The sequence below is a fragment of the Macrotis lagotis genome, chromosome 1 (assembly GCF_037893015.1).
Source record: "Macrotis lagotis isolate mMagLag1 chromosome 1, bilby.v1.9.chrom.fasta, whole genome shotgun sequence".
Classification (NCBI taxonomy): domain Eukaryota; kingdom Metazoa; phylum Chordata; class Mammalia; order Peramelemorphia; family Peramelidae; genus Macrotis; species Macrotis lagotis.
This window is the reverse complement of record NC_133658.1, coordinates 694,687,542-694,703,984: the sequence shown is the minus strand read 5'-3', so window position 1 is coordinate 694,703,984 and position 16,443 is coordinate 694,687,542. Positions and strand designations below refer to the sequence as shown.

General features: G+C 35.4%; 1 protein-coding gene across 2 annotated transcripts in view; it reads right to left on the bottom strand.

Annotated features, from left to right (window-relative positions):
- Window positions 1-455: 455 nt before the first annotated feature.
- Window positions 456-16,443, bottom strand: part of LRP2 (LDL receptor related protein 2) — a 255,216-nt gene continuing 239,228 nt past the window's right edge. The window contains exons 74-79 of one of the 2 annotated variants that reach the window (XM_074215768.1): window positions 16,187-16,307; window positions 14,545-14,674; window positions 13,278-13,379; window positions 10,625-10,750; window positions 3,365-3,436; window positions 456-2,091 (exon numbers count right to left, since the gene is read on the bottom strand). In XM_074215768.1, the coding sequence (XP_074071869.1) occupies window positions 1,930-2,091; window positions 3,365-3,436; window positions 10,625-10,750; window positions 13,278-13,379; window positions 14,545-14,674; window positions 16,187-16,307 (713 nt within the window). In that variant the 3' untranslated portion in view covers window positions 456-1,929. The remainder of the gene's footprint in view (window positions 2,092-3,364; window positions 3,437-10,624; window positions 10,751-13,277; window positions 13,380-14,544; window positions 14,675-16,186; window positions 16,308-16,443) is intronic. The other variant, XM_074215769.1, reaches the window with a different exon arrangement.

Here is a 16,443-nt window from a genome sequence, read left to right as displayed (position 1 = left end):
ACAACATGTTGGACAGACCCTCTGTGGTGATCTTATGGGAGAATATTCACAAAAGCTGTATGTATTGGGCATCCAACAGAATGGTTGGAGAAAATACTTTTATTGACAAAATCATAGATGCAGTGAAACACTGGATTTTACCTTTCCTTTTATACAAACACTTAAACATTGTCTAGTACATATTGGATATTAAATTAATGCTTGATAAACTTAACTAGAATTATGTTCCCTATTTCCTATAATGAAATATCTCAGGACAGTATGTTGCTAATGAAATGAGCTCCATCCTGGAAATCTTGAGGATTTTTCAAAAAAGTAATCTTACATTTCAACCAAGAAAGTTCCACCTACAGTATTTTAACTGGTGCTATTTATAAAAACTCAGTTTTCTGGGATCTCTGCAAAGTCCAAGAGAAATGGTTCATGGGCAAGACACAAGAAGGTATAAAGTATAAGTCTGATAAAATAAGTCATTTATTAGATTTATTTAGCAGCAGCATTTCCCAGTTGCTTTTCCAATCAAAATACATTTCATCATAATTACATTAACAGCTCTAAACATTGGGAACAAATATGTGAACTCAGGTATAGAACAATCAGTGGTATATAATTCATTCATTGTACACTTATTAAGTTTGCAGTTTATAGGCATGGTTAGCTGGGGGAGGTGACTAGAAATGTTAAATTATACATTCTTTCAGTGGCCCTAGACTTTCATTAAATGGTTCCTGTTATGTAAACTACAGTATCCTTTTATAAAGAAAAACTAAGCTATTCAGTACGTTCTGGTACAAATACATGGATTTAACCAGAGAACCTAATAATGATTATTATTATTAAAATTGTTTCCCTTTCTATTCATATCCACTTCAGGAAATAAAAAGTCAATGACAATGAAATTTGCCCAGTACCTCCAAAACTAAAGTTTGAGTTCTGATTTGCTAGAACTTTTTGTAAACTACTTGTGGAAAAGGCAGATAATTAAGCATTTTCAGGGTCTAGCATTTCAGTCCTCAGGAAAAACTGCTTGAGGTGCCAGTCAAATGAGTGACTTGTTCTATATATCAACATCAGAAAAAATATATATCATTAGATGAAGTATAAAATATCACTTAGTGTGACACCAGCATCTAATGATACAGAATCTTCTTAAAGACACTACAAATAAAAATGTTTAATTGGCAGTTCAAAGGAAAACCCACAGAGAGGGGGATAGCACACACATTCTTCTTCAACAACATAAAAATGTCCAATGGCTATTTAAGTTGTCAGTCTTTGAACTAAGATATACTAAATTATTGTCCTATATTCTGTATAAACTGAAGGGCCTATAGACATTCTTTACATGTTGGGGTGTGTGTGTGTGTGTGTGTGTGTGTGTGTGTGTGTGTTGTGTATGTATGTGTGTAGCACATTCTTTTAATATGAAAGAATTTGGAATTTAACCATTCACAATAATTCGGTACTAGTGTATACAAATGGACATTATGACATGGTCCAGAACCTATTTCTTAAATAAATCTGAAGATGAGAAATATGGTATCATTTATCTGATTATTTTTCCCTCCATTGAATAATTTATCTCTACAGATACAATAACCAATTCAGCAGACATTTTTATTAGCAATATCAATGACATGATGATCTTTCCAAATTTACAAATATACAAATATATTTATAATATTACTTTCAGACAGCTTCAGTGCAAAGATATACATATAGTACATTGTGATAATTCTTCATAAAAATATGAGTTGACATAAGTAAAAAAACACATGAGGCATAGTTTCCACAGACATCTCCAACTATAGTCAAGATATTATATATGTATATATTTTATAAAGTACTGAACGTTAACCTTTTTCCATCTGTAAAAAATATATGTGCAAAAGTATATTTCTAATTATTCCCTAAAATCAAGGGCACTAGTTATACCTCAGAATCTTCTTTAACAAGGTTAGCAGTATCTTTATATGTATCTTCAGTTGCTATGTAAGCTGGAGTTTGGTCTTTTCTTTGAACTATGTCTGCAGGAATTGAAGGAGAGGGGGGTGGCACAGCAACTGAAGCTTCCTGTTGTTCCTTCTCCATCTACAAGAATAATTTAAGAATTATTGACCTTTATTCATCTTCAACTGCCTCTCAGACATCTCAAACTGGATCTTCAAGAGAGATCTTAAACACATGTCTAAAACTGAACTGATTATCTTTCCCCCCTAATCCTTACCCCTCAATTCCTTCCTTCCTTATTATTGTAGAGGGCAACATCACCTTTCCAGTCCCTCAGCCTCACAATCTTGATATCTTCCTTGACTCCTCATTATCACTTATGTCCAAAACTCCATATATTGCCAAGACCTGTTGGTTTCACCATTGCAGCATCTTTCAAATACACACTCTCCTCTGCTCTGACACTGCCACCACTCTGGTGCAGGCTTCTATCACCTCCTGATTGGGTTACTGCAATAACCTGATGGATCTGCCGCCTCAAGTCTCTCCTCACTCTCATTTGACCTCCATTCAGCCAACAGAGTTATTTTCCTAAAGTGTAGGTCCAACCATGTCAGACCTCTAGTCAATAAACTCCATTGCCTCCCTGTTGTCTCCAGGGTCAAATATAAAATGCTCTGTAAGGCATTCAAAGTCATTCATAATCTAGCCTCCTCTTTTCTTTCCTGCTTATATATCACTCATTGACATATATTATTTATTCCAGTGATACCAGTCTTCTTCTTGTTCCATGAACAAGACTTTCTTGGTTTTTGACTGACCTTTATACTTGGAGTGTTCTCCCTCATCTATCATCTTCATTTAAAGTCCTAAATTAAATTCCATTTTCTATAGAAAGCCATTTCCCAACTCTTCTTAATCCTACTTCTTTCCTCTTTTAATTGTTTATTTCTCCTTCTTGCTGTTGCTATTGTTGCTTGTCCTTTTTGGAAGGAGACTAAAGAGTACAAGGGTAATGTCCTGACATGTGTGAGAATTGGAAGCTTATTTGTAAATACAAGATGACCCCATGTCAAGTATCCATTACAGTTCCCCGCCCCCCAACAAGGCTCCTTAACACCTAAATAATCTTCATGCATTAGATCATGAGCTTCTTTTTCCTCTTTTTGTATCGTAAATGCTAAAGTACAGTAACTAGAACATAGTAGATAGTTAATAAACACCTACTAATTGACTGATTTCCCTTGCATAACTGGAAAGACAAACATATATGTGGGAAGGAAAAAATTTGCATGAATAGGGTCAAATTTTGGTATTGGTTTTAAAAAAGAGGAGGAGGAAGAACAAAAATATATGTGACATACTTTGGCAAAATAATTTGGTTCTAAAGGAAAAAATTAAGGAAATAGTTTACCTCTGCATAGATTGGATTTTCAAAGTTGGTACTTTGCTTCAATTTTCGTTTGAAGAAATTCCATTTTGACTCCTAAAGGAAGAGAGAAGGGTAGAGGGAAACAAAAAAGGTAATTTTCAATAATGAGATTTTAGTTTTCCCACTTTACTTCCTCCCCCCAAAAAGAAAGGAATCTGGGTTCTTGTCCTTTAGTTGGCCCTCTGAATACTTTAGCATTGTCCCTGGTCTCCAAACAATAGCTGAAACATGATTTTATGGTTTTAATCTTTTTAACTAATAATTTCAAAGTTCCTCCCACCTTCAATTTTTCAGTCCCTCTACCTCTAGATTTGATTAATGGGTCATTATACCAGTGTCCAAATAAAACTTTCAGACCAAAGTCAAAGTATGTGCCACAAGTAAATCCTGACAGACATAGCTGATTTTGACCTGATTTCCCTTGAGAAATTGTTTATACTCTCTAGGACTCAATTTCCTTCTCTGAAGGATTGACCATAGTCAACAGTGAGCTGGACTCCAGGAGCACCTGGATTCAAGTCTCACCTCAACACATTCTGGCTTAGTGACCCTGGACAAATCACAACACTTCAGTACCTCAGGTAACTGTCTGCAAACTTGTACTGGTAGAGGGAATTTCTTCATTGGGGCACCTAGTGACACAGTAGGGACAGAGCCAGGCATGGATTCAAGAAGACTTGAATTCAAATCTAGCCTCAGACACTTAGCAGATATGTGACCTTGGGCAAGTCACTTTACCTACAACTCCCTTAGTTTCCCCATATGTAAAATGGGGATAATGACAGCATTTCAATTCCATAGTTGCCGTGAGGATAAAATGAGATAGCATAATTCCAAGTACATCTGGGAGTGGCCAATAATAATTTAAAAAAAAAGTCCAAGCCCTATCCCCTGAGTTTACTTTTGGTCCTAAATATGATTCAGATTTTACATTAAAATAAAGTGAAGAAGTTGGATTATAACATCATTTTCTGCATTGACTTCCTGTTCTTTAGCTAATTTTCCATATAACCTCTTATTATAGCCTAGTTACTTCCCAATAATTGTTTTAAAAGCCTGAAAGTACAGAGACCAATGACAAACAATCAAGAAATTCTTAACAAACCCACTGGAAATCACAGTGGCAGGACCAGTGATGGGGTAGCCCATGTCTCAGTGCCACAAATCAAATGATTTGAATACTATCTCTCAAGTCCTTTGCTCACAGACTCAATATTTTTCTTGTTGTCTATTCATCTTGCCAGAAAGCATAGAAGTAGGGTCAGACTATTCCATGTTTTATGCTTTTCAAGGGCAAGTGAGGGAGTGATTATAGCTTTGTGTGCATAAGAAATACACGAAGTAGCCTAAAAATGTCATAATTTACCAGGTTTGTGGTATGTAAGCCACCCAAAGTCCAATAGAATGTTGAAAGAACTGTGAAATAAATCTCCTTACCAAACAGATCCCAACTGTCCATGACTTAGTAGCTAAGTCCTAGGAGTTTTTTGAGTACATGTTAAATGATTCCTCAGAGTCAGTCAGAATTTGAGCTCATGTCTGTTGGGTTCAAAAATATTCTGAAAAGTCCACAATTTCATCAGACTATCAAAGGGATCCAAGACACAAAAATGACTGGAAGGACTCTTCCTAACTCTAAACTAGTTTTTTTCCCCCTGAACCATTTCACTTTTCTATGGTATTTTATGGTTGATAAAGCATTTTCTCACAACAACTATGAAAGATAAGCATCATTATCCTCATTTTATAGTTGTAAAAACTGTGGAACAATCTGTTCCATAATCTATTGGGTCTTTGAATCTTCCTCAGTATGACCATGCCAGGAACTCAGCTCTTTTGGAAGGAAGACAAAAAACTTTCTGGATCACATGCTTTTTGTGTGGACTAGCCAGTCTGATTTAGTAATAAAACTCTGTAAAAGGTCTTGCCTGAATTCAAAATCAAAAAGTTCCTAACAAAAGAAGTAGAGCTTGTACCTTTTTTACTTTTATCACCTAGGGAAATCAAATATATTTTTTAGGAAAGCCTAGAAAAATAATAACATGGAGCTACTGAGGTTTCATGTTCCTAACCTGGATTCTTTTGAGCATATTTTCAGGTGAAAGACAACCTGCTGAGAGTCCCCAGGGCTTTTTTTGTCACCCTTAGCAACTAAATTGCTGCCTCCTTTGAAACAGTCACGTAATCACAGGTATAGCCAACATTAGAACAAATATCTAAACCCCAGCAACCAGGGGCAACAGGTTCACTCAACCATAGAAGTCTGAGGTCAGCATCCAGTCCAGTCCCATTAAGTATCACATTGAATCATCAGTTAATAATCCATGGAACTGGATTGAAGGCTCAGGAGACTAGGAAATCTCCTCTTCTAGGCTTCCCTCAAACTGTTTTTGGTGATGGATAGTTAAGGAGGCTTCATCCTGAGTTAATCAGTCACTATCCTGTCCCCAGTCACGTTTTCCTATTCAATCAGGTTAAGCCACAACATCTCTTTAATCTAGGGAAAATGATGATACAAGAACTCTGTTTGATGAGCGTTGAGAATATGGTTCTCAAAATGCAGAAAGGGGAAAAAATGAGCTGTGAAAGCAAATCTGTAATTGCCCAGAGCTTTGTCAGGGCTGGAAGACCGCATTTGTGAAATTCAGGTTTTTGGTGCTTGGTCTGGAGGAAAATATATTTAACATTCAAGAGGGGAAAACAGCCCTTTGAAAAATATGCCTGAAAAATTCTCTTTCAAGTCAAGGTTCTATTTTCTTTGACAGAAGACAAACAAAAAGCAAGCTAGAGATGGTCATGTGATCAGGGATACTTTCAAATGTTATCTTCAGCTAGACCTACTATACTAACATCAGTTTGCTAGCATCAATTAAATGCCTGACCTTGACTGAACCTACTTCCCCAAAATGACTGTGCCAGAACCTAACCAGACACCCCAGGCAACAGGACCAGATACCATAAGGGGTGCCCTACACTCCCATCTCTATCTCCTTCCTACCATCTTTTTCCCATTAGCCCACTTGACCTCAGAACTTAGATGGCACATGAGTCAACATTTTGAATCTCTCTTACAATGAGATGGATGACCACCAGGGTTTAATCTCTCTTTACCTCAGTTTTCTCAACTGTAAAATGGGGATAGTAATAGTACATAACTCAGAGGATCAAACAGAAGGATCAAATTAGATAATATTTATAAAGAACTTACTTGTAGTGTGAAACACAGAATAGTGATACAATATCTATTAGACAATATCTAAATATTTCATTCTCTTCTATTTTGTATGATGTTTCCAAATACTTAAATACTTATCATGTTTCCCCTAAGTTTTCATTTCTTTTTTTTTGCAAGGCAGTGGGGATAAGTGGTTTGCCCAAGGCCACACAGCTAGGTAATTAAGTGTCTGAGGCCGCATTTGAACTCAGGTACTCCTGACTCCAGGGCCAGTGCTCTATCCACTGTGCCACCTAGCTGCCCCACCACTGCACCACCTAGCCTCCCCCTAAGTTTTCATTTCTCCAGTGTATTCCCAGTTCCTTAAAATATTTTTCATATCGCATAGTCCCCAGTTGTAACATTATACTTGCTCTCTTATGAGTGAGCTCCTGCTTTTCAATTTCTGTGTCAAAACATGGTCTCAGAAATGAGCACAATTCTTTAGATGTGATTGGACCCAGTCAGAATTCATCAGGCCTGTACCTTTTGGCAAAGTTTTGGGTTCTTTGAAAGTTAAAACACACAACAGACTCATAATGAGCTAATAACTTAATAAAATCTCCAGATCTCTTTTAGATTGTTCTCTAGTCATGCCTCCTACATTCTATATTCATGAATATCTTTGAGATTCATTTATGTAACTTTAAAAAGAATTGTAAATCAAATGGGCATATGACAGATCTGCTCACAGACTAATTATTGATTAATTAATCATTGATCAATTCTAATAATAAGAGATAAAGGTGTCTATACTTCAACATGCATTATTATATAAAACTTAAATAAAAAACTTCTTGAATACATTTCTCACTTCCTATGACATCTATTTTTGTTTATAAAGAAATAGATTTGAATTTTCAATCCACTGAATTTCATATGACAGGGTTTTGATAAGAAAATTATAAATTACAGATTTCTCATTTTTTAAAGCCAGATTGACCAGAAAAAGAGCACAAAAGCCATCTGGTGGCCAAGAAGCATCAGTGCTACTAGACTATGTCAAAAGTACATCCAATTGCCACCCAGTGGCAAAAGTTGATAAATACAGTGATTCAGTTGTCCAGGAATTCAATTCCACAGATGTTTGTATGCATATAGTTAGCATTAGGAGAAATAGCTAGATGGTTCAGTGGATAAAGTTCTGGTTCTGGAGTCAGGAAGACCTAAATTCAAATGCAGTCTCAGAGCCTTGATAACTATGTGAGCCTGGACAAGTCACTTAACCCTATTTATGTCAGTTTCCTCATCTGTAAAATGAGTTAGAGAAGGAAATGGCAAACCACTCTAATATTTTTGCCAAAAAAAAAAAAAAATCACGGACAATATTGGCCTGATATTGTTCACAGGGTCACAGAGTAATACATACTGAAACAACCAAACAAAACAACATTCAATACAGCAAGTATCCAAGTACACCACTGGTAACTCAAAAAGAACATGGTAGGGGCAGCTAGGTGGCACAGTGGATAGAGCACAGGCCTTGGAGTCAGGAGTACCTGGGTTCAAATCCGATCTCAGACACTTAATAATTACCTAGCTGTGTGGCCTTGGGCAAGCCACTTAACCCCATTTGCCTTGCAAAAAAACCTTAAAAAGAAAAAAAAAGAACATGGTGCCCTACCAATCAAAATTCTAAAAAATTACTTTAATGAGTTAGAAAAAAATTTAAGTAAATTCATATGGAGAAATAAAAAGTCAAGAATTTCCATGGATTTAATGAAAAAAAGTGCAAAAGAAGGTGGCTTAGCCCTACCAGATCTAAAATTATATTATAAAGCATCAGTCATCAAAACTGTCTGGTATTGGCTAAGAAGCAGAGTGGTGGATCAGTGGAATAGACTAGGTGCAATAGCAGGAAATGATTATAACAATCTGCTATTTGATAAACCCAAAGAGTCCAGCTTTTGAAATAAAATCTCTCTCTTTGATAAAAACTGTAGAGAAAATTGGAAGTTTGTATGGCAGAAACTTGGATTAGACCAACACCTCACACATTATACCAAGATAAGATCAAAATGGATACAGGATTTAGACATAAAGGAATATTATAAGTAAACTAGGAATAGTTTACCAATCAGACCTGTAGAAAGGGAAGCAGTCTATGACCAAGGAAGAGATGGAGAACATCATTAAAAACAAACTAGATAATTTCAATTATCAAACCACTGTAGCCAAGATCAAAAGAAATGTAGTAAATTGAGAAATAATTTTTATAACTAACACTTCTGACAAAGAACTCATTTCTAAAATATATAGAGAGCTGAGTCAAATTTATAAAAAAAATGTCATTCCCCAATTGACAAATGGTTAAAGGATATGTGGAGGCAATTTACAAATAAGGAAATCAAAGTGTTCCATAGTTGTATGAAAAATTGCTCTAGATCATTGCTTATTAGAGAAATGCAAATTAAAGCTTCTCTGAGGTACCACCTCACACCTCTCAGATTGGCCAGTATGACCAGAAAGGACAATGATTAATGTTGGAAGGGATGTGGGAAATCTGAGACACTAATACATTGTAGGTGGAGCTGTGACCTTTCTGAAGAACAATTTGGAATTACACCCAAAGGGCAATAAAAACATGTGTACCCTTTGATCCAACAATAGCACTACTGGGTCTATACTTGAAGAGATCGTGAAAAAGGGTAAAAAACATCACTTGGACAAATATATTCATAGCAGCCCTGTTTGTGGCGGCAAAGAACTAGAAACTGATTGCATGTCCATCAATTGGGGAATGGCTGAATAAACTGTGGTATATGTGTATGTTATGGAACTATTGTTCTATTAGAAACCAAGAGGGATGGGAATTCAGAAAAGCCTGGAGGGATTTGCATGAACTGATGTTGAGTGAGATGAGCAGAAGCAGAAGAACACTGTACACCCTAACAGCAACTTGGGGGTGCTGATAAATCTTAATGAACTTGTTCATTTCATCAGTGCAATAATCAGGGAAACAGAAAGAATTGTGGGGTTTGAACAAAGACCTTTAATTTAAAAAAAATTATCTTTTTATGCAATTTTACTATCTCTTATATTTTATTTTATTTTTTCCTTAAGGATATAATTTCTCTCTCAATACATTCACTTTAGATCAATTTTTAGCATGGAAACAATGTAAAGACTAACAGACTGCCTTCTGTGGGGGGGTAGGGGGACGGAAGCGAGATTAAGGGAAAATTGTAAAATTCAAAAATTAATTAATTAATTAATTAATTAAAAAAGAATATGGTGTCAACTAAACCATCCATAAGGATCCCTGAATAGTGACTTAGAAAACCACATATTAACACTATTTTTCAATTGTATTTTTATTTTTTTTAAAAATATTTTCCAATTTCATTTTAATGTGGTTTAACTCATATTGTGTTTGACACTTCAGAAGTGCACTATAATTGGGTTCTATTTAAGGAAAAAAATGTTTCTAAGCATATATGCTCTAGTCTGGAATATATACCTCAATAAACATAACACACTAGGACATGTGATACAGGTCTGAAGACCTGGGATTGGATTCTGGTCACCTGTGTTACCTTAGCAAAATGATCTAATCTGAGTCTCAGTTTTCTGTCTCTTAAAGAAGGACTTGACTAAAAGGGTCCCTAAGTGTTTCTGGATATATACTAGATTATGTTTTATATGTCCTTTTTCATTTGGGGTTTTTTATAAATATATAAAATCCAATTTTTCTAAAATCACATTCCAGAATTTAAAGAAATTAGACTGCAAAAGTCTGTTGTCCTTCTCTGATTTATTTTATGCTAAGTATTGCATCACAGCTTCCAATACATATGAGCCAGAGTATACATCACACATTTATCTAATTGTTGTTTGCATGTTACTTGGAAGGTTTGGGGAGTCAGAAGGAGGTGTTCAGGGAAGGGGAGAACCATTAGCTCTGCACTATTGCAAATCTGAGAATCTGCGTTTCTTAGTTCTGTCTAGAAATGCACATAGTTCTGGAGGTGAAAAAATGAAACCATAGGCAAAATTGAAAAGCTTTCTTAAAATCAAGCATAGCTTACCTGGGCAGCTTCTGTTACATGTGTTTTTCCCACACTTGTAGATGGTTGCTTTTCATCAACCATAATTTCTGAAGAACTGATGGGATTTTCATAATTTGGATTATCTTCATTTCTGAATTCAGTTACCTATAAACACATTAAAATTTCTTATTCAGCTTCAATAAGATGAAATTACAATCGAAACTCAATTAGATGCTTTGGATTAAGAGATTTTTAACTGAAGGGTAAAAAGAAATGATTTCTTCTTTAAGAACAAAATTTAAAAGCTTTAAATTCTGGCCACCAATAGTATTAAATCACTAGAAACATAAAAACAGAATTTCTTGAATATTTCATTCATTTCAATCACTTTTTTCATTGAGTATTTTGCTCTCACATATTCTTGAAGTATTATCTTCTTTTGACATGAGAAAAATTCTTTGTACTAGCAGAGACTATAAAGACTGCCCAGTTTTCCAGAAGACAAAAATATTAAATACTAAATTAGTTCTATAATCAGAGGATTAAAAAAAATCTCCAAACTCTATACCAGTCACAAACAGATTTATTAAAGATGCTTCTGGTTCTTCTTATATAGCCATTTCCCCCCCAAAGCTATCTATAGTATTTGATTCAAAAAAATCAGTTGTACATGCCAGTAAACAGATTTAGAATAACAGGATACTGTAGGGCCATGGGTGATTAGTTTAGAATAATTAATCTTCCTTTAGATTATTCTTTTTTTAATCCATATTTTTTGTTAAACTGGAATTTTTTGGCCTGGAAAGTTAGAATCTTCCTTCCAAAACCAGCCCTTTTTCAAAATTTCCCTATTATGCTTGAGGGCATCACCATTCTTCTAGTCACCTAAATTCCCAATCTGGACTTCATCTGGAATACTCACTCTCATCCCACAAATCCAGAAAGTTACTAAATCTTAAAATTTCTTTCTCCACCACAACTTTCAGATAGGCCCCCTTCTCTCCACTCACACAACAACCATCCAGCTTCTTCCCTTTATTCCACAGACCATTGTAGTAACCACCATCTCAAATCTGTTCCTTTTCCTTTTCCATTCAGCTTTCAAAATGATTTTCCTAAAGCAAAGGTCTGACCATGCCATTCCACCTATTCTGTAAACTACAATGATTCCCTATTACTGCAAACTCTTTTTGACATTTATACTCTTCACAATGTGGACTCTTCCTATTTCTCTGGTCTTCTTACTTATTACTCTCTAGGATATACTCTCCCAGGTAGTCATACTACCCTCCTTGCTGTGATTCTTCACAGATGGTGCTCAATCTCCCTTTTCCATATCTTTGTACGGTTGTCTCTTATACACAGGAATGCCTCCTTACTTCCACCTTTTTTTTTTAGGTTTTTTTTGCAAGGCAAATGGGGTTAAGTGGCTTGCCCAAGGCCACACAGCTAGGTAATTATTAAGTGTCTGAGACCAGATTTGAACCCAGGTACTCCTGACTCCAAGGCCTGTGCTTTATCCACTATGCCACCTAGCTGCCCCTTTACTTCCACCTTTTAGAATTATTGGCTTCCTCCAGGATTCAATTTACGTGTCACCTTCAACAGGAGGTCTTTCCCAGATCTCCCAGCTACCAGTACTTTTCCCCTTTAAGGTTACTTCCATCTATTCTTTATATATCAACTATATGCCTATTTGTTTATATGTTGTCGCCTTCATTTGAGTTAAAGTCCTTGAGATTTGGGACTGCTTTTCTTTTCTGGGTTGAGTTTGGTCTTTTAAGTTTTGTTTTTGCATCTTCAGGGCTTGGAATAATTTCTGATACATAGAAACTATTTAATAATTGCTTGTTGATTTGTAACTTTGAAAATATAGAAATGATGTAATAACTTTGCGGAAATTTTCTATGTTTTTTTTTTGCAGCTGTAGAGATCCTTCCTAAAAAGAAAGTATTACAATATCTAACTAAAATTATTCAGAATGGAGAGACAGAATATACTAAATTTCTTATATGTTCATAACCTATCTCTTAGATCCATCATTAAATGTTTTTCTATTTGGGTTCTACAGAGGCATAGCTATAGAAAGGACACAAAGAAAACATATCATCAGTAATGATTTGACATTAAAACTTTAATAACCACACATCAGAGGGTTAGTTAAATATTTTCAGTACTTTAAATTTTCTGGTCCTCAGTAAGGAAACATTTCAGTCTGATATTTAAATATGCCATCTGTTGCCATTCTAATGAAAATCTAAATCTTAACAATGAATTGATGCTCAGCAAGAATGGGCAAAAATTTCTTTTGGCTATTAAAGCCTAAACTAATGAGAGGTTCTGCCTTCTCTTCCTTCTTTTTCTCTTCTCTCCTTCCTGGTGAAATACTATCCAATGATGGAGTTACAATTATATGACTTTATACAATTCAAAATGAAGAGCTTCTTGATACAACTAGGGAAATACTCTAATTTTTCAACAATTTTTATGAGACATAAAATAGTTCTGATTTTTGAAACACTACTGGAAATCTTAAATAAATCCTATCTTTGCAAAAAGTCAAGGTTAGAAATTAACTAAATTCTGTTTGAAAGGAAATATATTTTGAGTTGAAGAAAACAGATGGAACAAAAATAGGAAAAAGAACAGCACTAGAAGAGTTCATCAAATAGGAAATGTGTTCAGTTCTCACCGGGGCCTGCTGATCAACATTGACAACACTATCTCTGGCTGCATACATTGGATTTTCAAATATGATGGGCTGCTTTCCTGTCTCCACAGCAAAATTTTCATTCTAAGAAAGAAAATTATACTATTGTTATGATCCCTAATACCAAGTGCACAGCTTCTTCAAATGTCTCACCATTTATTGTCAAAACAAAATTATCCAAAAGAAGGAGAAATTATCTTAAAGACTTTATAAACAAAAAAGGTAGCAGAGACATGGGCTTTATGGAAGATGGCATTATCTAAGATGCATGAACACATAAATTCATTAGTTCTAAAATTGCTTTTTTGATGGGTGACAGCCTCACATGGTCAACCATATCTCAAAGTCCCCAGGCATGATTCATTTTTCTCCTGATCATGTTCTCCATGCTCTATACTCTGACCTTCTGGAACCATAATTGAATCAATACTGTCATTTCTACTTATAAAAGTATACCAGTCCATCACCTTTGGTTCCATTCATAAACCTCATGACTTGCCAAATCAAAATGCTCCTCCCTAACCACCATTCCCCTTTCTGTGTCCTTCCCTATCCCTATTTTAATCAAACTCCTTGAAAGAAGGAGGGAGAAATGGTTTTGTATTTATATCCTCAACCTTTAGGAGAGTGCTCAGCACATAGTGAATGCCTAAAAAATGTTTTTTTTTTAATTCATTCATTTGATAAGTTTCTTCTATGTTAAATATCCATTTGCTACTCAAAGTACAATATAACAATGGCTATATATGGACAGTAGAAAATAGACAAGTTGGTGGAAGAGGGAAAAGGGTTGGAGGAAGTGAATGAGGAGGAATCATTTATAATATGATAAATGGTATAAAATCATAAGGAAGGAGGACATTACCTGGAAAGTAAGAAAGAAAAATATGCCTTATAAGTCAAAAAAATTATCCCCAAATACATACAAAATGGTTCCAGACAGAAAGCATTAAAAAAACCTCATAGTTCTAAAATTGTATGAGAGATTTTAATCAAATTCTTTTTAGAGCTAAAAGATCGCAGAAAATACTAATTTTATTTCTACTTTCAAAACATTGATTCCACAAATAATCCCATTTTTTTGCATTAACTATGTATTACTGAAATCTAATTTGTGAAGAAAAATATCAGAAAGATCCTTTTTTAAAAAAAATGGTTTTCTACAACTCAGACCTAAATATGAGAGAAAGAAATTCAAAACAATAGAGATGGCTCCACATTTTATGTATCCATTTGAAATGGTCCTTACCATTTGCATTGCTCTATCAATAGCAGAATCAGGTCCAAAACCTGATACTCCAATATCCATGCTCACATCAGCCCCCGATCTGAAGGTCACACCACTGCCATTTTCTGTAGATTTTACTAGACTGCTTAAGCTGAAAGGAAACCAAAGGGACCCTTTGAAAAGGTGCTTGACAATCAAGAAATGTAAAGAAAGAGACTAAAAGTGTTCATTCTTTGTTCCAGAGACTCCACTGCTAAGCATGAACTCCTCAGAGGTCAATAACAGCCTCTCCTCCCTTTCACCCCCCCCCTTGGCAAAAGCTTCATAATATAATCAAATATTCGTAGGGTTTTTTTGTAGTAATGAGGAACTGGAAATAAAATGAACTCATTCAATTCAGGGAGGGTTAAACAAGTTGCAATATATTCATATAATGGAATAATACTATTCAGTTCGAATTAATGAATATGACTAATGCAGAGAAGTAAATGAATTGATATGAAGGGAAGTAAGCAGAACCAGGAAGACCATATTCAAAATGATTATTAAAAAGGAAGTTAAAAGAACCACTACAAGAAAACAACTGAACCTCAGTGCCTCAAAATTATAATGCCCAATCCTGACCCTGAATGAAAGATGTGAGGAAGTCCTTCCTTGCAGGCATTAGGGACTTGTTGTTATTCAGTTGTTTTAGCTATGTTTAATCCATCATGATCCCATTTGGGTTTTCTTGGAAAAGATATTGAAGTGGTTTAGCATTTCCTTCTCTAGCTCATTTTACATATTAGAAAACTGAAGCAAACAGGGTTAAGTGACTTGCCTAGAGTCACACTGCTAGTAAATGTCTGAAAACACAATTAAACTTAGGTCAACCTGACTCCAGACCCAGTGCTTTACCCACTGTGGCATCTAGCTATCAGATTAGGGACTATAGATATGGAATAGATTTTTTTTATTAGACTTTTCCAATGAGTTAATTTTAGAAATTTTTCTTTGTCCTTTTTTTTTTTTCTGTTATAAGAAATGGCGGGGCGGCTAGGTGGTGTAGTGGATAAAGCACTGGCCTTGGAGTCAGGAGTACCTGGGTTCAAATCCAGTCTCAGACACTTAATAATTCCCTAGCTGTGTGGCCTTGGGCAAGCCACTTAACCCTGTTTGCCTTGCAAAAACCTAAAAAAAAAATGGCTCTCTGAGTTGGGAAGGAGGGAATATACTGGAAGGTGGATGTGATGTAAAAATAAGATAACAAATATAGTTTTAAAAAAAGAAAAAAAAGAAGTGCTTGAAAGTTTTTATTACTCAGTTCTTGAGGGAAAAAACCTCAGGTCATACTCGGATTGTAGGATAGGATAGGGAAAGAGAGAGACAGAGACAGCAACAGAGACAGAAAACAGACAGAGGAAGAAGCAGAGAGAGTTACCTGAAATGTAACCTAGACTTCCATGTAACATGAACATTTTAGAAATTAATTGTTTGTTCTGGTCTTCCAGTGAAAATGTTGAGAAAACAATGATTTTGGATGCTTGTTTATTAATTTTTAATAGAATAGGTGAAATATACATTGAGAGAAGGCTGTTTCTATTTTAATTGGGGGGAGGGAGAGCAATAATCGATAAAGCAAAGCAGAAAGTCTATTGCACAAAATCTAAAATCAACATCCCACCTTGGCAGCTTAGGGAGAGATGGCAGAAGGGAGCCTGTTCTCTTGTAGTTTAAAAAACCTCCAATTGCCAAAGCACCAATGAGGAGGATCAAGATGATCGTCAGCAGCACAGCAACCGCTGCTATGAAAAAAAGAGAAAGGTGAGTGAGTATACCATGGGAGGCAAAGGTCTAATGAACTTCATAGCCAACAGTGAGCCCTAAAAGAATAGATTCAACTGATTATATCTTACTCTTCATGACCCCATTTGGGATTTT